The sequence below is a fragment of the Schistocerca piceifrons genome, chromosome 1, assembly GCF_021461385.2.
Source record: "Schistocerca piceifrons isolate TAMUIC-IGC-003096 chromosome 1, iqSchPice1.1, whole genome shotgun sequence".
NCBI classification, from domain to species: Eukaryota; Metazoa; Arthropoda; class Insecta; order Orthoptera; family Acrididae; genus Schistocerca; species Schistocerca piceifrons.
Window position 1 is genome coordinate 877,531,222 of NC_060138.1, and position 22,709 is coordinate 877,553,930.

Here is a 22,709-nt window from a genome sequence, read left to right on the forward strand (position 1 = left end):
GCAGCTGCAACGGTTACCGGAAGCGTCATGTACATTTTCTTTTCTCGGGATTGATGTCTTAGGACCTTTTAGATGAACACCATCGGGAAACAGATTTGTTCTGACAATAGTAGACCACTTTTCGAGGTATGTGGAGATGGTGGCTATGCCAAATCAGCAGGCAGCAATGGTTGCGGAAGCGTTAGTAAACAACTGGATTTTGAAGTTTTGCGTACCAGATACAGTAATTACTGACCAAGGGACCAACTTCATGTCAGATTTAATGAAGGAACTGTGTAAATTGTTAAACGTAAAAAAGTTGAGGACAAGCGCGTTGCATTCACAGGCCAATGGAAGGACAGAACGGGTACACAGAACAATCGGGAAGATGCTGAGTTTTTATGTGGATTCTCATCACTATCAGTGGGACGAGCATTTGAAGAATATTGTATGTGCATACAAAGCAAAAGTCCATACAAATACCGGTTTGTCTCCATATGAGGTAGTGTACGGGTGAAAAACGCCGTCACGATTTGATTTAGTGAAGCTACAGAAAGGGAGGACTGGGGAATCTGTATGTCAATTCGTGAGAACAATTCGGGATGTTTGGAAATGGGTACAAAAGGCGAATACAAAGGCTTTGGGAAGGCAGGAAGATGCAGTAAAGCGGAAAGGAAGTTTACTGCAGTATAAAATGGGGCAATGGGTAATGCTGTCCCGCCCCTATATGCAAAAAGGGAAAACAAAGAAGTTCCTCACAAAGTATCAAGAGCCATACCAGGTTGCTGAAACCACATCTCCTGTTAATGTCAAGCTTCAGCTGCCAACTAGAATGACGATAGTACACATTGGGCGGTTACGCCCATTTAAGAGTTGCCTGGATGTGATTCCAGGCGTGTCACAGGAAGGAAAGAGGAAGAAAAAGAGAATGAAGAGAGATGCTAACCACAGAGAAAACCAGGAAGGTAGAGTACAGCATGAAGTACCGTATGCTTTGCGATCTAGAAAATAGTAGAGCATTTGTAGTATTTGTTTTGTTTTTGTGTTATGTATCATTAGGTTTGTGTAGAGTAATTAGGCATTGTATTTTATATGTATTTTCGAATATAGCCTGCTAGGTGCAGCAGTATTTTTGAAGAGGGAGGAAGGGTGATGGTGATCCCTGTCCTCAGGTCACTGGAAAGGGAAGTGTAGCATCTGACGTATGTGAAGTATTGTTGGAGAAGAAATTGAACGCAGTTCTGGAGAAATACAGGGTGCATCAAAAAAATGTATACACACTTTGAAGCGTCATTGAAAATTTATTTCCCATTCTACAATGTTAAATTTATGGAAATGGAAAGCTTAAAGTCCAATTGGAAAAACTTTGTAAATGTGATTAATGTTCAAACTGGTGGCCTTCAGCATCAATATATTTCTGAGTATGAGTCACCACTGATTCCATTCATTGTACCAAAGTGTCCAGTGTGATTTCTGCGCACACCACCTGTATCTCATTCCAAAGTGTGTCCAGGTTACATGGTTTACGTTTGTACACCTCATCTTTTACTGTGCCCCTTAAGAAGAAATCCAGCGGCGTGAGGTCTGGAGAGCGTGCAGGAAACTCGATTGGTCCCCTGCGTCCTATCCAGTAGCCTGGCACATTGTGATCCAGGTATGCTCATACGTTCCTATGATAGTGCGGCGGGACGTCATCTTGTTGGAAATAAAACTCATCATTACCGTATAATGCACGAATGGCAGGGAATATAGTGTCAGCGAGCATTGTTACGTACGTTTCTCCAGTCACACTACCTTGAAAGCGGAAAGGCCCAATGAGTCCTCTTGCAGACAAACCACATCACACATTTACACCAAGCAAATTCACAGCCTTTTCAATGTGAGGATTATCTTCAGCCCAATACACACAATTGTGCCTATTGACAGTTCCATTGAGTTTGAATTGGGCTTCATCCGACCAAATAATGCTACCCATAAATCCCGGTTCACATCTCACCATCTCCTAAACTCATTCACAAAATTCTAACCTTCGATCTGGATCGTCATCACTTAGCTGCTGCACCAGCCTTGGAATGTACACACGAAACTTGCCTTTCTTCAAAATGTGTAGCACACTACTAGCACTTACATTACTCTCACGTGCCGCTTGCCTTGAAGATTTTTGAGGCGAACGCTGAAACAGTTCCAAGACCGCAGTTGTGGAATCATCACTTGTAGCTGTACGAGGTCGCCCTGATCGACCTTTATGCACATCACACACTGTTCCATGAATTTCAGATTTGTCTTGTAGGCGTGTAATTGTTAACCTTGAAGGTGGTTCTTACCATACTCACTTCTCCACTGTTTTCAAACCGCAGCTACATTCTCTAACTTCCGGTACCACTTAATTGTCTGCTTCCGCGCTTTAAAGTTCAAACGCATGTCTGCCATGTTGCAGTTACTTCCTTGCCACTGCTGCCATCTGTTGAAGAAACATAACATTACTTTCTCACAGATATTTAACCTTGTAGAACGGGAAATAAATTGATTATGACAGTTCAAAGTGTGTAAAAATTTTTTGACGCACCTTGTAAATGCGTGAGAGAAAATTTTGTGGCATATGTTGAACGAAGTCAGAGTGTATGATTTCCTGTTTAAATTTTTAGTTATCAACAGTGCTGGGTCAGAAAAGTTGTGTTCATTGTGCCAGTTCATATAATGTAAATTTAAGGATGAAAGTAGTCACACAATCAGTGTTGAGTGTGGATCAAAAATAGTGAATGTTCGAGGAAAATCTGTGAAGCTATAAATATGAGACACATGCACTGTGCAGTTACTTTTAGTTAGGGGGAAAGGAATAGACTGGCCAAGGGACATCGTGGAGCCAAAATTGAGCTTGCAATGGGTTGGGATGTACTGGATCTTCTCCACCTACGAGAATTTCGTTGTAGTAGCAAGTTGTTTTGAGCAAGGAGTGTTTACGGAAGTGAAATGTGTAGAGCTTGAAGGAAGTGGAATTTTAATCAATGGAACTAAGTGTAACATAATAGGACCAACCTTCCATCTGCCAGTGTCAATTTCAGGAGTCATGTAATTGAATGTTATGCATCCACAGCAGTACTGCCCAGAAACCACTTTAGAGTTTTTGCCAAGGCAGAATCTGACCTTGTTAAACCAAACTATGGAGTCAGGTCTGTTGAGATCTGTAAACCAGTTCGTTTTAAAGCAAGAGGGGTGCATATCAGTCTAACAGCTTGTTCAATATGTCACTCAGTATAGGGAAATGCAACAGCAAATAACAATCATTATGAGCACCTCTGTGTCAAGTGTCATCACAGCCTTAACTTTGTTATGTGTTGTTTTCTTTCTGATCAGGTGGAGAGTTAATTCCAAGAGGGAACCCAGGGTAGTCCAAGTCCAGTGGATTGGATAGTAAAGGCGTGAGACGAGTAGGCAAAGGGTTGAACGAGCGTTCAGCGGAGTCGTCATCCATTAAGGATTTTTTTAATGTTTTTCCCTCATGTCATGTGCTTAGGAGCTCTGGACCATGTCTAAGTATTCTAATAGTCAGTATGTCATAAGTGCCAATCCAAACAAGTTTAAGAGTTAGATATGGGTGACCTGGGGACTGGGTCTTTGCGAAGAGGGGAATAATGTAGCGGTACCACCGTTTAGGATAGGGAAAGTTAGTTTTGTGCGATATTTGGAGCACGAGGTACAGCCAGGTGCGGGCCAGATTGCAGCAAGTTACGCATACCAGCAATTGTGAAGGCAAATTGAGGCCACAGGGGTGTGGAACTGCCAGAGAGGGCGCGCGCACACACACACACACACACACACACACACACACACACACACACACACACACACAGCAGATTCCATGGTGCAAGTCACAGGCAGAAGAGGGCCACTGGCCAACCTAAGTGTTACGCGTACGTGACGCGAACTGGCGCGCTTATCAAAACAGAGGTGCACAGCCGAGTGTAAATAGGTGCCATTTTGTAACGAGATTCATTCAAGTGGAGCAGCTCTCCTGGATGGCGGGGCATGTCACACTGCCGGGCTACATGCAACAACAGCATCCCAGTCCATGGCAGGTCATTGGTTCGACCCTCTGAGGCCGGCGCAGTGTCCACAGCCAGCCAGCAGCCACTCTTTGGCTCGCTACCACATGCAGTTGTCTCTGCTCCCGACACACGCCGGAAACTTACGAGGTGAGGGCCGCACACCCGGATGCTGGATCGTGGGCGGTCATTGCCGCCACGTTCTCAGCTACGCCAGCAAGGAAGAAGCAGCAGCGGGGCTGGCCTACGGCTCCCGGTGGAGCAGCGCGGCTCACACCGAGCAGCGCTGAGTCAGCTGCTGGTGCAGCCATCCTGACGTAATTGGAATTCTGCAGGCCAAGGCTGGCACGACACAGCGTTGCATTGCACGGGCCGCTGGGGTACTTCCTCAGCATTGCGGGGCCCTGTGATGCAGACCGAGGTGAACGGAGCACTGTAGTGAAACAAATAAATCATTTGGCAAATTCTCGCTGAGTTTTAATATGGTACCACCTGGCCCCACCCACTACATTTGGTGTCTTCCCGCTACATTTGGTCATCATGATTCAACATTTGCCATCTGATACCACAACAATACTCTTAGCAGTGCCAGTTGCGTTGACAGTTCGAGTGGCACAGTCTATTGCCTGATGAATTTGTAGCGGTTCTGAAGCTAATGCCGTGAAGTGTTTCCTTTAGTTTAGAAATCGGGTTGAACTCACGAGGGCTTAAGTCAGGGGAGTGCAGTAGGTGGTATAGCACTTAGCAGCCCCATCAGTCAAACAAATCAGTAACAGCTTGCACTGTACGTGCTTGAGCATTGTCCTGCAAAATGATGGTCAGGTCCTGCAGAAAGTGTCATCACTTCTGTCTCTATGCTGTTCACTTTTGGAACACAGCCCACGACCAGCTTCGAGTCAGAAGTGATGACACTTTCTGCAGGACCTGACCATCATTTTGCAGGACAATGCTCAAGCACGTACAGTGCAAGCTGTTCCTGATTTGTTTTACTGATGGGGCTGCTAAGTACTATACCACGTACTGCACTCCTCTGACTTAAGCTCTCATGAGTTCAGCTCGGTTTCTAAACTGAAGGAAACACTTCAGGCATTTGCTTCAGAACTGCTACAAATTCGTCGGGCAATAGACTGCGCCGCTTGAACTGTCAACACAACTGGCACTGCTAAGAGTATCCTACGACTTCCACATCACTGGCGACAGGTTATACACAATGCTGGTGACTACTTTGAAGATCAGTAAAACACATCCATTTTGTACAGGCTGTAAATAAATAGTTGCCACTATTAAAGTTCCAACCATCATAAATAGCTTCTTAGTTGTTAACAATGCTCATTCCTGCAATTTAGTTGTGGCCATTAGTTCATTTAAACAGTTGATTGGTGATCATACCCATGTAAAAGGCTACACCAGAGTTGGCACATGAGATGGTTGCTTTCACATATGGCCTTGCTTGCGGTAGGAAAGGCCTTTGATGGAGCTGCAATAGGATTTATGAGCGCATAAATAGGTGGCATAGGTCATGCATTTGAGTCTTCTGCACTAATATAAGTAATGTAGTGAAATTACTTTCATGTACAATTGTAACAGCATTGTGCAGTACCTGTAACTTCAACCAGTCTCATCAGAGGATTCAGGTTTCTGCACTGATTTTGGTATTGTTGTCCAATATCCATTTCTGGAATCCCAAAGACGTAATTGGCAGGAGTCACCAGATATCACTAACTGTCTTACACTATCATCATAGACAAATGTTGTTATACCCTGGAGTGACAAAAGTCGTGGGATAGTGATAAGCACATATACAGATGACAGTAGTATCTCATACACTAGGTGTAAAAGGGCAGTGTGTTGGCAGAGCTGTCATTTTTGCTCAGGTGATTCATGTGTACAGGTTTCAGACATGATTACGGCCACACGACAGGAATTAACAGACATGGAACGTGATATGGTAGTTAGAGCTAGACACATGCTACATTCCATATTGGAAACTGTTAGGGAATTCAATATTCTGAGATCCACAGAGAGTGTGTGCTGAGAATATCAGATTTTGGGCATTACCTCACACCATGGACAACAAATGACCAGTGGCCTTAAATTAACGGCCAAGAGCATCGGCTTTTGCATAGAGTTGTGAATGGTAACAGACAAGCAACACTGTGTGAAATAACTGCATAAATCAGTGTGGGATGTGTGACGAACATATCTGTCAAAACAGTGCAGCAAAATTTGGCGTTAATGGGCTATGGTGGCAGACGACAGACTCGAGTGCCTTCACTAACAGCATGACATCACTTGCAGTGCCTCTCCTGGGCTTGTGACCATTTCAGTTGGACCCTGTACGGCTGGAGAAACAAGGCCTGGCCACATGAGTCCTGATTTCAGTTGCTAAGAGTTGATGGTAGGGTTTGACTGTGGCGCAAAAACCATTGACCTAAGTTGTCATCAAGGCACTGTGCAAGCTGGTGGTAGCTCCATAATGGTGTTGGCTGTGTTTACATGGAATTGACTAGGTCCTCTGGTTCAATTGAACTGATCATTGACTGGAAATCTTTAATTTTGGCTACTTGGAGGCCATTTGCAGCCATTCATGGACTTCATGTTCCCAAACAATGTCATGTTACGGGGCACCATTGTTTGCAGTTAGTTTGAAGAGCATTCTGGAAAATTCAAGTGAATGATTTGGCCACCCAGATCAACCGGCAAGTGTCCCATCAAATGTTTATGGGACATAATCAAGAGGTCAGTTTGTGCACACAATCCTGCACCAGCAACACTTTCACAATTATGGATGGTTATAGAGGCATTGTGGCTAATATTTTTGCCAGGGACGTCCAGCGATGTGTTTAGTGTATCCCATGTCAAGTTGCTGCACTTGCCAGGCAAAAGGAGGTCCAACAGATATTAGGAGGTATCCCATGACATTTGTCAACTCAGTTTAAATGAAAAGCAGAAGAGTGTGAATGTTCAACAGTATTAATTTATCCACAATTTCATGCTTTTTTGGAGTTGTGGAGTTGTCCCACCAAGCAGTAAGGGGAGGACCAGTCAACTTCTCAAATACTTTTTTAATGAGGAGACAGTATATTAATCTTTATTTGTGTATACGTATAAATGATAATCATGGAATAAAATCTTGACACATGTTAGCTGTCATGCTCCATTTATCCCTACTGGGTGAGGCGGCATAGTGCTTAAGACGTTAGACTCTGTGTTGAGCAGAGTTGATAATATCTCAAGTAAAGTACTAAAATCCTGTTCTTCACATAGATGCAATGTTTTCAGTCACATATCCTACAAATCACTATCACTGAAGACATTTCCAGACAAAGTGAAAAATGCTTTGTCATGCCGCTTTACAAGAAAGATAGAAAGACAGATGATGATGATGATGATGATGATGATGATAATAGTAATAATTACTGACCAATCTTATGACACCTCTTTCTCGAAGGCACTGGAAAAAATAATGTATGCAAGAACCATAACACACACCTCTAAAAATAAGATACTTAGTCCATCTCAGTTTGGATTTCAGTAGGGTCTCTCTACAGAACATGCTATTTTTCAATTCACACATCAGATTATACAAAATTTCAATGAGAAAATATTACCAATTGCTATCTTCTGAGACTTACCAAAAGCATTTTATTGTGCATTTCACATTATTCTCCTAGAGAATCTAATGTTTTTCGGATGACAAGAGACAGTGTGGTATTGGGTTGCAAGGCACACACGTCTCTCAATTCAGTTAACTTGCACATTGTGTGTAGCCGATCCTCTTCTCTGGGTAATCAGCTACGTCTATCTCCCAAAAGCTTCTTCTCCGAAGACTATAGCTGGTCAAAGGAATTTATTAAAATACTTCTGTATCCTTGAAATAATTTTGGTTCTCGTGAAATACTTTTCAGTTCGATCACTATAGATTTTCAACTTTCACAGACAATAACTTCTGCAAGCTAACTTATTCCTTAAACATTAGACTCATATACATATTTTCAAATAGCATACATGTGTCTTGCTTCGTTCATAGCAAGACTTGAAGTAATTCTAAAGTCTCTAGTCTTCAACAAGTCCAATACACGAATCAGCATAGAAATCTATATTCAGTTGTTCATTAGTCTTTTTGCAATGAACAGAGACACTAAAAATCATGGAATACTACATAAAGTTTCCTTGTTCTTCTCGACCCGTACTCGGTGACTCGGTGTACCGTACAGGAGATACTTGTCTGCTGCCGCTTGGCTGCCGGGTACATCTTTTTCTTGTAACTTTTTTTACCTGCACATACAAGTAGGCGATGCACAGTAGGGCGTACTCATTTCTCCCACGCACCTCTAAAATATCAGGTGTTCAAAACAGTGGAAGGCCGAGTGGTTCTAGAATTTACTCCGAAATTCTCAAAGCACTACAAGAAGCTAGAATATTGTGGTATTAGAGATCTTTCTGGTTACTGGATTTCATCCTGTCTAACTAAAAGCATACAGAGTGTTGCATTAAGAAACTCAGACAGTGTACTCAGTGAAACGCCATCTTCAGAATGGGAAATGATCATTACAGGTCTAACGTGGGGATGCACTTGTTCTTGGTATATATAAATGATCTTCAATTATATATTCAAGAAGCAGAAATACACCTTCTTGCTGACAATGCAATGTTATAACTAGCTTAATGAAGTAACTTTGACACTTGAAAAAATAAGAAATACTTTTAAAAAAATTCTTAACTGGTTCTCTGCAAATTGACTGTCAGTGCATTTACATAAAACACAATATATGCAATGTAGTACTGTGTGAGGTGTGACCATACTATTAGATTTATTTTGCTTTTGACACCCAGACTATAGAATATAGGTGTTAAACTAAACAAAAAGCAACAAGGCACACAAATCTGTCTGTCTCTGAAAACTTGAATTTGCAGTAACTAGCAACTTCATTATCAAAGAGATTTGAAAGTGCATGGATTTATCTAATCTGTCAATAACTAGACTTCTACTACACAGCTATACATTTAGCGACTTTCTGTATCACTTTACATTATGTTTTAAGAAACCGTTTTTGTTCCACATGCAAAATTTAACAAAATGGAGTTAAGAGGTTTTCATTATCGATATACATTATTACAATATAAACATTGAATGTTGTTACCAATCTTTGGTGTTGTATGTAAGTATGTGGATGTTATTAAGGTGTCTGTAAGGAAAGCCATAAACATCACAACTTAAAATATGGTCCATGGTCTTTTGGGGTCTATGGTCACTTGGGATCTTTGGCAAGTCCCCACTTCACCATTAATTGTCTGCATCATCCAAATCCGGTTCACAGTCTGTTCAGTGTAGTCCAATGCCGCAGTGGCAGGACAAAGCCTGGCACTGCGCTGTTAGGTCAGGCACCAGGCTGCTGTTTGTCATGGCTGTCCACTACCACTCTTCTCTCGATGCGATCTTCACATCCTGGGGTATTAGTTTGTCCAACTTGAAGGATTTTTCAGGATTTGAGACAATCTTCAGTAGGAAAATATTGGTCGATGAGTAAGGTTGCTTCTGATTGATAGAGCTAACGCTAAGCTGCTGGTTATCATCGGATGTTTGTAGGTTCAGTATATGCTAGTATTGGAAAGTGGGAAATGGGGCTTGGTCATAATGTTCCCAAGATTATCCTCATGGTTTAATGGAATTTGATGTCAACCTTTTTTGTGTGGATGTTCTTGGCCCATGCTGGGGCACAGTACTCACCAACAGTATATACAAGAGCGAACACTGAAGTGCGTAATGCCCAGCTGGAGCTGTCCTTGCTAGCTTTCCTATTATATTATTTCTTGTTTTCATTTTCTGGGCTACATCTTCCAGGTGGTCCTTATATGATACTGTACATGCCAGTGATCTTCCCGGGTTTTTAGGCGTTCTCTTGTGTCTAATTACTTAGTCTGTTACATTTTGATTGTACATGTGCCAGTACAGATCCTTATTTTATTGCATTTTTCAAAACTCTTGTGTTTACTTGCTCTCTCATTTTTAGTTCTCATGTTAATTTCTGTCCTCTTTACATTTTCATTCTAGTCTTCAAACAATTTTTAAAACTTTTCTCTACATTAGTTGTGAGGGCTAGAACTTTATTACAGCAGCTTTTATTCTTTCTGAACCCTCCATATGATTAGAAATAATGCATGAGGGTAAATCAGTAAATGAAACAGAATGTTCTAAATTCTTCGGAGTTGATAATGTTAAGAATCAGACAGAGATGAAAATGTCAAAAACTTCACTTAGTTTTCCTGTTTTCATTCACTAATGTCTTGTGGTATCATATTTTAGGGTAACTTGTCATTTAAGGGAAAAGTGTTTATGGCACAGAGACATGTAATGTGTTATGTCTGTTCTAAAACCTCTTATAGACAGCTCTCTAGATAGGTGGGCATATTGACAATAGCTTCACAATACATTTGCTCAACAATAAATCACAGTTTGACAACAATGTTAACATTCGTAAATGTAATGCTAGAAGGAGAAATGATTTACTATATCCATCAGTCAGCCTTAGTGTGACAAAGAAAGGAGGAGTTCAGCCATAAAATCTTGGGCCACCTACCCATTGATGTAACAGTTGCGCGAATGCGTGCATGTGCATGTACATGTGTATTGCAGGGTGGGTTCTTTGGCAAAGTTATGGCTGTGTTATTAGCCCATCCGTGTTCAGTCTGAGCTAATAGTGTTGTCTTGGATGACCTTAATGTCAATGAACCATTAAAATCCACCATTCCTACTTTCTAAATTTACTCTTACATTTTCTTCTCTCTCTCTCTCTCTCTCTCTCTTAATATGTAGTCATGTCACTTAATAGTGAAACAAGGTATTCATTAATGTTCCCCAGCTTACCTTATGATTACTACCTTATTATGGTTTGCATTTAGGCTAAATATTCTAAACAGATTCATTATCTACTTTTCAGTGTATTGCGAGGGTTCACTTAATTTATAAATAACTTAGTTGCTGCTCTACAGCTTCAAGAAGTCTGCGAACCCCCAACTTGTTGAGAACTATTTTTGTGTCTGTAGAATAATGCAACTCCTGCCAAAAGCGGAACTCATTGACTCTGATTTAGGCTTTTATTGTGCCTTTAATTACAAAACATGATGAGAGGTGAATCATTTAGTTACAACTCCTTAGGGAAGAAAAAAAACAACAGTGTTTCAATACATTGGTCTATACATTATTGTTTTAATCTTCTGGCCATTGGTATTCCTTAATCCCACGGTTTGCACAGAAGGTTCTAAGGTTCTTTGATCCTTTGCCACCTTCGATTACTTTGCCTGTCATGATGCCAAGTACACCTTTAACACTCTTGGAACATCACACATCACATACAGAGTACCTCAAACGAATAATGTAACATAGAAAATGAGACTTGGTCCATAATAAATACACATACATAAAAATTAAACTTATAAGTTGTGGACAGCTTTTCTGAGTAACAAACTAACAGATCTTCTGCTAATAAAGCTTGTTCATTTATATTCAGAAGTAGTACGAGATTTCACCAGAATCAACATAATGATTTATTTCCAAAGCTTTGGCTACAAAACATCTGGAAAATCTTGTAACTTCACATCTGCCACCCCCTTATATATGAACAAGTGTTTGATTACTTAACAATATTCATGTGTAATAACCATTCGTGAAAATGGCTTTATTTAGTCACATTATACTCTATATATTTTGCTCCATCCTATGTCTCTTTATTTTCCCTTTCCAGACCAAACGAAAGTCTGTATAAACTTTTCCCCGGGATTCAAGAACAAGAAAGATTACCGAGCGAGGTGGCGCAGTGGTAAGACACTGGACTCGCATTCGGGAGGACGACGGTTCAATCCCGCGTCCGGCCATCCTGATTTAGGTTTTCCGTGATTTCCCTAAATCGCTCCAGGCAAATGCCGGGATGGTTCCTTTCAAAGGGCACGGCCGACTTCCTTTCCCGTCCTTCCCTAATTTGATGAGACCGATGACCTCGCTGTCTGGTCTTCTTCCCCAAAAAAACAACAACAACAAGAAAGATTAAAACAATGCCCTATAAACTACGAAATTTTACAAACTTAAAAATTACACAAAAATTTATCTTTTCTGATGACCCGTTATCACGTCTAACTTAATATTCTAGATTATCTGGCCACTAAGGGCAAAACTATAGATAAGAGACCATGGATAGGATAAAGTTATATCTGTTTTCATTGCTCACGATTCGTATGACCTCTCTGGTATCCCTTGTTGCCAGGAGATCCTTACTATCTACATCCATACTTCACACCACTAAATAAAAACCCACACCTTCAGTATTGTTCACACAAGGAAGAGTTTCAAATATTTCCAACACCATAGACAGCCTCTCTCCCAACTGTTGCTGTCTTCATGTACTCTTCAGCTTATACCCAGTCATCACTTCTGGGGGACACCATCCCTTTTAAAGCAAAGTTTAAAGTAAATTTGATTAGTTCACTCCCCAACACAACATAACATTTTAAAGTTGTCTATGAACACCCCACATTAATACCTTCAGTGTCAGCATATGCCACATCTTGCCCCTTCCCAGGACCTCATTTCAAAACATACTATTGTTATTAAATTTTTTGTTTGATGTACCGGAATTGCTTAACACCTTCAAGTTCACCAACATGTAATAAAATAATCAGAAGCTCACATTAAAATGACCATGCCACTTTTTACTAAATGTTCAGTAAATAACATCATAACGCCTCTGCAGTCATTGTATAGGCCAGAAATTTGCTAATTCCTGTGAAGGATATAAATCAACCACAAAAAGAGCATGTTCACAGTTCAGTGCTAAAAATCTTTTATTAATCCAGTGTGTCATGATTTTTGGGAGGTGAGTTATGAAAAGAGTGCCGTAGATGGTTAGGACAGTGGGAAAAGAACTTTCATGTTAGCAGCCCAGCATGCAATGAAAGAGAAAGTAAATCAATCATTTGTTTTGTCGAACTAGACTAGTGGTCCATTTGAGGTGAGGAAAAGTTGCGCCTATGGTACCTAAGTGGGTATCTCAGTAAGAATAAAATGCTTGTGAAAGCCAGAAGTTGGGGTTTCATCAAAGGTCTAGTACACAGTTTTAATCATAATGTTTTGTTACTGGTAAACTCTGTGGGAGAGTGAGAGATTCATTTCAGAAACAGGACTGGGAAGGGAAGATTGGTACAGCTGATTCATGAAAGTTTACGTGGCGGATCTTGGGCCACACACAGGCAAATACCTGTTGTCATGGGTTGGAAAAGTAGGTATCTTTTTTGGATAATTCCAGACAACAGGTTCCCCTGCCTAAAGAGAATCTCCAGCGGTTTAAAAAGTAATGAAACAACCACTCACAAGATAGATTTTAACACCTCAAATATCACATGTATCAAAACAAACCATTGGAAAGAGTAACCAGGGGGATTTCACAGACTTAAAAATCCTCCATGAAAACATGCAAAGCAGTCTGGGATGTTATAAAAAAGGAAATGGGGAGAAGCAAACAAATGCAGAATAACATACTGCTAAGGGAGGGGGATAAGGTAATAAATGATCCACAACACTTAGAAAACTATGTAAATGAGCATTTTTCAAGTATTGCAGAGAAGTTACAGTAAATATTCCCCAAAACAAATACAACACCAGTAAATAATGTTGCACTAAATACAATGATGTTACTTCCAACCACAGAGAATGAAGTCAATAAAACTGTTCAAAAACTAGAAAATAAAAAGTCAGTAGGCTTAGAAGAAGTACCAGCGTGTGTACTGAAACAATGCACAGAGATTATACAAGGCCCTTTAACATATATAATGAATGAATCCTTCACATCAGGGACATTTCCAGAGCAGTTAAAACAGGCAAGAGTTGTACCTTTGCTTAAGAAAGGTAATGCAGAAGACAAAAATTACTGGCTCATTTCCCTGCTGTCACCATTCTCAAAAATAATAGAAGCAATTATGAAAGACAGATTAATGAATTACCTGAATAAATACAATCTTTTAAGTGAATCACAGTTTGGTTTCCGAAGTGGCAAAAATATGGAGTCAGCCATAGTAGAATTCACAGAAGTTGTACTTGATGCTCTTGATAAAGATCAGTGTGTCACAGGCATATTTTTGGATCTTTTTAAGGCCTTTGATACAGTCAACCACAAGATTCTATTACATGAATTTGAAGCATTGGGGAATAAGGTGGGTAGCTAATGACTGGTTTCGATCATACCTAGTAGATAGGGTACAAAGACTAAGGACAACACATACTTCAAATAGATCTAAACATTTAGTAAAACACTTATCAGAACCAAAATACATTAATATAGGGGTTCTGCAAGGTAGCATATTAGGACCAATACTACTCCTGATATACATCAGTGACTTTCCCAATAGTGTTAATCATGGTGAAAAAATTCTCTTTGCTGATGACAGAAATGTTACAGTCACTGAGAAAACAAGAGAACTCCTCGCAGAGAAAGCAAATGAAACTCTCGAGGAAGTTTACGATTGGTCAATAAGCAATAAAGTGACATTGAACATAAAGAAAACTAATGCCATGAATTTCAGTTTGAAGAGGGAGAATGACAATGTTAAATTAAATGTAGATGGCACCTCTATAGACTGTGTAACAAATTCAAAATTTCTAGGAATGAATATTGTTCTCAGTTGAAGTGGTGTGAACACACAAAGGTACTTGCAGCCAGAGTGTAATCAACATGTTATGCCCTTGGAATACTGTCATCAGTGTGTAACATGCAGTGTCTTTTAGTTACATACTATTCATATGTACACTCTATTCTTAGCTATGGCATTCTCTTTTTGGGAAACAAATGCACAAATTATGAACAAAATTTTCAAACTCCAGAAAAGAGCCATAAGAATAATAACCAAAAATAGTAGTTGAGCTTATTCTAAAGATCTGTTCAAAACACTGGGGATTTTAACTGCTCCATGTGAATACATTTACCAGTGAGTTGTACACATCAAAAATAACATTGGTAATTACTGCACGAACAGCCCTGTCCATGACCATGGAACAAGAGCTAGACTCAACTTACATTTACCAAGGAATAAAACTGTACAATAAATTACCAAAAGAGATTAAAGAAACTGCAAAAATACACTTATTTAAAAAGGCAGCTAAAAAGTACCAGTTATGCAATGCATTTTATACGTTGAAGAATTACTTATAAAGCAGAGTAGTGGTTTGGTAAAAAAAACAAAAAGTTACAAAATAGATAATAATGATTATAAAGCATCCAACATTCCTCATAACACCTTCACACAATGTTTTTTTCCTTTTCTAGAAATACTTACCCTCAAGATACGCATACCTCTTCCTCTTTCTGAGCTCAACATCTGACTCACTATAGAGGGACGCTGACTCAGTTTTTCAGGATAGAAAATGGGAAGTTGCGGTACAGAAAATGGCCCAGAGATCACCAGTGTGTGTGTGTGTGTGTGTGTGTTAATGAGATATGAGTGAAAAGTGTGGCATTACCTTATTTAATAACTTATTTGTAAAAAAAGTATTGTATATTAGTAGAAAATTTGATGATTGTTTCTTACTGGAAGTCTGTAGATGAATGTGTATCGAATTAGCTTATTTTAAATTGGTCTAAACTTGTAAATACTTTGACATGTCCTGTTACCGTGTAAAAAGAGATCTGTGGATGAATAAAGCTACTACTACTACTACTACTACTACTACTACTAACTAACTAACTACATACTACTTACTACCAGCTACTTACTACCTACTACCTATAACTACTAACCTTTAGGGTATGATTCAGAGGACGACGGTTCAATCCCATCTCCAGCCATCCTGATTTAGGTTTTCCGTGATTTCCCTAAATCGTTTCAGGCAAATGCCGGGATGGTTCCTTTGAAAGGGCACGGCCGAATTCCTTCCACATCCTTCCCTAACCCGAGCTTGCGCTCCATCTCTAATGACCTCGTTGTCGACGGGACGTTAAGGAGGACTGTGAGCAATAGACAGTGGCTCTGTGAGTTGGAACATAGGCCATCAAAGACTGTGGTTTAAATGTGCAGTGAACTTTGCTAACTGGATTGCAGGGAGACCATTAACGGTTGCCGTATTTTGTGGACTACAAGACACACTTTCTTATTCAAAAAATTGCCTACAGAATTCAGGTGCATCTTACACTCAAAACAAGTATAAAAATGTCCAGTGTTTGATTTAAAATTCTGTGAGTCTTAAAAATGGCCATATATTCAATGCTGCATGAAATATATCTCTATCTAGCAACATTGGATTCAACTGGTAGCAGCAGTGCATTGATGCGGCAAACATGAGCTGCGGGGATCTTATCTGTGTAGAGGACAACAATTACGATGAAACGGTAGAAGAAGAAAGTTCAGATGATGATTTTCAGGGATTTTAATAGTCAGTTCGATTTTATAAACTAAGAATTTCATTTTAGTCTGGTTTTGCAATCAAATAATAAAAATGGTATTTTTTTTTTTTTTAAAGGTTGCTTAATCATTAGGGAGAGCCATATTGTCCGTAAGATATGATATCACCACTGATGACTTTGTTGGTTTCTACTGTTTATCATACCATGATACATCTCATTAGACCCTAGTATTTTCTGTCTTTTATTGAATAATTTGCACATCACAAGCTCTGTTAGAAGATGAGTATGTGTCTCCTTAAAAATTAAGAATTTTGAAATTTTGTTTTTCATAATTACGTTTATATGCTCTTCCTCATAGAATGGGAAACTGCTGTTCTGAACAGAAATGACATTATCTAACGTGTGGCTTTTTAGTAGGTGTATATTAATAAAAAGCAGTGGAATCATATTTACGTATATTGAATCTAAATATTCACCAATTATTCATTTAAGATGCTGTACTTTGAGCTTGCATTGCTGTATGTGGTATGTTGGCTAGACATCTCCCATCACTATAATAAATGGAAACTATACTGACTTTTTCCATTGAGTGTTTTATTTTTTATTTTTTTCTGTCTTTGTTGCCAACTCTTGTTTTCAATGAAATTTTGACAACATATAAATACATTTTTTCATAAATTTAATAAGAATATTTACTCATAGTCATTTTTCTTCACAGAATGGGTGCCCGTTCAGCAGTCTTGGTGTATTGAATCTCATACCTCAGGCACCTGTTCCTAACCTGAATGTTGGTGTTGTGCGCCAAGCAACGGTTGCAGTGGATTTGCAGTTACCTGGTTCCCATAGCAAAATGAAAAGAGAAGAACTGAATTTGAAATTAAATTCTGAGCATGATAATTCATCGCCAGGCTGTATTGCAAAGGAGACAAAAACTGGAAATGAAGACTCTGTTGATGACTTCACTGATTTCCAGAGTTTTACTGTGGGAACATCTGTAACTGAAAGAGTTGTTAATCCTGATGCAAACAACTCAGATAAGTTGAGATATAATTCACCTCCCAGTGACAGTTCAGTCCAGAAGAACCATAGCCTTAATACAGAAAGCATAACTCACAAATGTCCAAATGTGATCATAGTTGGAAATACAAGTCAATCACGAGGTATTGGTAGCAGACTTGCCAATCATTCTCTTGGCACTCCAAAACAAAGCAAAATGCGACATAAACATCACCATCACCACCACCATCATAGTCACAAAAACAGCCAGCTTCCCATAAATTCTGTGTCTCCAGCAGCAGAAGATGAATTTACTGATTTCCAACAGGCTGAAACTTCTCTGGCAGAAAATAATGTGGAGAATATGTCTTCAGGCACTACTTCAACCACTTCTCCGAGTGGTACATATGTGCTGAAAGAAAGTGCTATAAGAGCAGGCAAAAAATTAACTTCTGTGATTAGCAGACTGGAAAGTTCAAATGAAGTACTAAAAGACAGATCAAATGAACTTGTTACCTCTGCTTCAGGTACTAATACTACATCACCAAATTACAGTGTTGTTAACACCCACCATACAAAACAAGATTTGGAGAAGCCAGTAGTTCATCAAAATATGCAATACGAGGAACATTCTGTTAAGGATATAGCTAAAAGAGTTAATAATATGAGTGAACTGATGGCAGTTGAAGAAGATAAATACAGTGCACTCCGAGAACTATCAACAGTAGAAAGAGAGTCACCACTTTTAAATAACACTGGCAGTCTGGACTTGGCTGATGATTTTGGAGACTTTGTTACAGCAGAAGTGTCAAGTGATGACCCTTTTGCTGCCATTTCTTCAAGAGATAGTAGTGGAGTAAACAAAGTACCACTTACTCCTCCATCTGTATTTAATGCTTCTCAGACTGCAGAGTTTCCAGTGGATTGGACAGCTTTTCACAGTTCAGATCACACAGTTCCTAAAGCTGCTTCTGCTGTTCAAAGTAAATCTGCTAGTGGTGCTATGGATAACATTTTTAATTCTCTGCATACTGCACCATGCAGTACAGAGGAATTGCACCTTGTGGATACTCCAGTTTCAGTGAAGTGTTCAAGCTCTGGCCTCAGTGAAATAGATATTTTTTCACCACTTAAAAACTTAAGTTTAAATACCAATTGCAGTACTGCAGAAGAGAAAGTGTTAAGTGTGAGCAGTGATCTCAAGATCGATGGAAAACAGTGCGATTCTAATGACAAATCATTTCCTGATTGCTTCCAGCTGGGCAATAACTTCAACATTATCAATAGCAAAGACAGTCCATCAAAGGTAGCATCGCTGTCTGTGTTTGAGGAACCTACCAGAACAGATATTTTGTGCAGTGAAGCAGTAGAAGATGAATTTGGCGACTTTGTTGGTACTGATGTTCATTCTGGAGAGCCAAGCAGTTGTGTGAGCAAAGAATTCCCTTCTGACAATCAGCCATCTGCAGTAACCAAGGATATTTTGTACGACACACATTCTGTAAGCAGCTTGGAATTTCCTACTTTCTCTCTTAGTAGACATGGATCACTACCAAGCTTGGACCTTAAAGTATATCCCTCAGGATCTGAGCAACCTGGTGCTTCTCATTCACAAAATGTGTCACCACAGGTAAGAATCTATTAATCTGACAACTTAAAAGGGAAAGGAAAAAATAGCATAGATAAACTAGTGTAAGATTAGGGTTGTTGTATATTGCTTTTGTAAATGTTGTTTTTTATTACTCTTCATTGTACACAAAATCAGACTGGTTATTTGAATAACTAACTTAATGGATTTGAACCAGCCCCCTTTGAATATCAGAAATCACTTTCTAAGTTGATCACTACTGTTGTTATTCACATCAGTCATTTTGAAACCAGCTGTTACCTATAGATTTCAGAGGTACAATATTGAAAATTATTTGTAATCTTACTACACCAAATTCACAATGTTTTTTCTGTGTTCTATGTGTCAGACTGAGTGTCTGCCAGTTAGCATAAATCAGACAATGGGTAATCCAGGATGGAATGTAACAATATTATGAGAAGTAAAGTTGCCACTCACCATATAGTGGAGATGCTGAGCGACAACTTTCCTTCTCATAATATTGTTACCACTTAGCTTAGTAATTTAAAATAATGTGTTACCTCTAAGGGGATGGCCATTGACTGTTGAAAAAGCTACAGTAATTGTCCTGTTCCAGTCAGTTGTAATGAAGGGCTCATTTTGATTTACTTCTAAAATTGTATAAAATAGTCTGATATTTGTAACTAACCTGCTATGTGTAATTGATAAGTTAGCTCTTCAGTGCATTAGTTTTGAAAGAGTGAGTGGATATCTGTGTATGTATGCAGAAAGAATAGGTTGACGTTAGTTACAGTGAGGAGAGAGTTTCAATCAGACCCTCCATACAGGGTGTGGGCAAACATGTTTTCTCAGCCCCTCACTGTAGGCTGCCGTGCATGACAGGTCTGTTGTGCTGGAAGAGTATCAGCCTGCCTTATCGACAGGGGCAAGAAATGTTTTTCAAGCTCCTGATAAGCAGGCTGTCAAGCACAGCAGGTGTGTTGCGGCATTAGTATCAGCCTGCTTTATTGGCCTGTTTTTCAGGGTATGTATGTGCAGATGGGCACAGCTGGGGGAAGTTGAAAATGGATAGATGTGAGGATATACAGGGAAGGAAGGGAGGGGGGCAGGAGGAAATGTATAGGGTTAGAGGGGAAGGAGGCGATGGAGAGGGAATAGGAGGAGGAGAAGGACATGGATAAGGGGAGTGGGGAGGAGGAGATTGATGGTGAGAGGTTAGAAGGAAGAGATGAATAGGGTGACATGGGGAGGATTCAGTGTAGGGAGAGGGAGGCAGGAGGAGATGGGAGTAGGGGGTGGAGGGAGGGAGGACAACGTATTGTGTCGAATGCCCGTTCGTGGATGAAGCCACAAGAAAAAGGCTAGAATGTCGTAAAATTTACTGGGTTGGTAAGTTTGAATACCTAGGTATCATAGTAGACAAGAATCCGTACTACAACATGCATCACACTGATACAAAGCCTCCTTCTGGTTTTCATCAATATGAATTTAAACTCTCAAAGTACCTAAACAATGCTTATACAAATCCACATTCTTATCCTTAATCTTACATAGTTGTTCAGTATGGGGTACAGCATATGAAATTGATATTAAGAAGGCTGAAGTACTACAGAAGAAATTATCCTGATGGATCCTAAACATGTTGACATGAACAAGACAGATTCATCAAGAGGTATAAGTCAAACTGGTAGAAGACCAAATGGACCATGTTACTTTACAGTTTCCTAAAGAAACGGCACGTAAATAATGAATGTCAATTGAAAATGGAGATAACTATAGGCCCTAATCTGTGTGTTTCAGTGATAAAATTCTGACCTGTTTCTCTTAACAGTAGAAACTCAGAATACAAGAAAACTGTTGGTACAGGTCACAAAGAAACTTCAGAGGTCAAAAAGAGAGAGGAGCACATATGCTGGAATACATAGAACATGCACTGAATAATCATTGAACTGCTTACAAAAGTAACAAACACATAAGAAAGAAGATAGGAAGAGAAAAAAATTGGGGTGTATATCAAACGTAATACATTCAAACTGCAAAGCATATGTGCCGTGAGGAATGGAAATAGGTCAGGAATTATCGAACAAGTTAAAACTTTCAAAAAAATGAGTCTTGTGGGTATTACAGAAAGAGGTGCAAAGATAAGAGCTTCTATGGTGCCTTAACAACATTTGCATGAGAAATGAGATACTAAATATGTGAACAATTATTGTGGCTTTCTTTACTCTCAGTAACATAAAAGATCACCAAATCGTCTTCTTAAAAGAACTTGTACAAGAAGTTGAGCGTAAACTGGGGGAATTCCATGGGTGTTTCCATAACCTTTTGAAACTGAAAAAGGAGTTCATCAATTGGCTAGGACCTAACTACCTTGGCTGTGTAAGCATTTTTGCATCACAATCAGAATGCCCATTAATAGTTTAGCTGACAGTAACAGCAAAAATTTTGTATCTATCTACAAAAATATTGTTGTATTTTGTGATATAACTGGCAGTAACTTTGGAAAGGAAGCCCGCTATGGAAATTAATCAGAAGAGTGCACAGAAAATGTTAAATATAAAAATTTTAGTAGGAATAAGGCAAAATAATTACATTGAAATTATAAAGAACTGTTGTGTCCTTTGCTTACTGTAATAGAATAGCCTACTGTCTGAACTGGCACTTGCAGATAACACATTAAATCGGTTTGAATTTGTAAATCTTGTATCATTAGTGATCAGTTGTGTTTTGTGCCTAGAACTTTGCCTTGGTTCTCTGCTTGGTTGTGTTCTTGGTTTGTAACAATTCAGGCATTTTTGCCTTTTTATTAATCCCATATTTTTATTTCTAAGGCTGTCAATCTCTCTTTGTATGGCACTGAGTATAAATTGTAAACCTGGAATGTATTCAGTCAGCTTTGAAAATTGACTGTTGGAGTTAACACAAACTTCCTTTTGAATTACACCAGGGACATTAATTCTGGTAGTAATATAATGCATGTTTGTACTGACTGTCCTCTTCAGAGAGTACACTTAGTTTCCTTTGGTTACCGACAGAAGTACTGAAGACCACTGACTTTGCTTGTAGGGAGCAAAGCTGTACATGATGTGAAGGCACTTAATAAGTAAATAAATAAAATCCTGTGACTGTTAGTTGGTGCAGAGCAAGGCAGAGAGCTAAAACCATAGCCTTTTTTTCAGTTCTGTAGAATTATTAAAATGGCCAGTTAGGTGCAGTACTAAAGGGCTTCATTGAACATGGCAATCATAAATTTCATTGTGGAAGCAGCTCTTTGGGTATAAAGGAATCGTAATGACTATTTTGTGATGTTCAAACTACAGTCAAAAAATGGCTCTGAGCACTATGGGACTTAACTTCTGAGGTCATCAGTCCCCTAGAACTTAGAACTACTTAAACCTAACTAACCTAAGGACATCACACACATCCATGCCCAAGGCAGGATTTGAACCTGTGACCTTAGCGGTCATGCAGTTCCAGACTATAGCGCCTAGAACTGCTGGGCCATCCCGGCTGGCCAAAACTACAGTAGAGTCCAATCTGAAGACAGGGTCATCAATGGAAAGTACGTGTATTACTGACACCAGTGTACAGCCAGAACAGAGCTGACGTCATGGGCAAAGAGTGCAACTATATATACAAACAGCAGAATTCCAGAATGCTGGTATTTACACAGACATCAAATTGTCCAGAATATATTAACATAAGATATTTCAAGAA

At 39.4% G+C, this 22,709-nt stretch overlaps 1 protein-coding gene across 1 annotated transcript in view; it reads left to right on the forward strand.

Annotated features, from left to right (window-relative positions):
- The window catches only part of LOC124776169 (synergin gamma-like), a 162,799-nt gene that overhangs the window by 104,986 nt on the left and 35,104 nt on the right, over nucleotides 1-22,709 (forward strand). Inside the window, 1 exon segment of the mRNA XM_047251010.1 lies at nucleotides 17,127-19,034. Within this exon segment, the coding sequence (XP_047106966.1) occupies nucleotides 17,127-19,034 (1,908 nt within the window).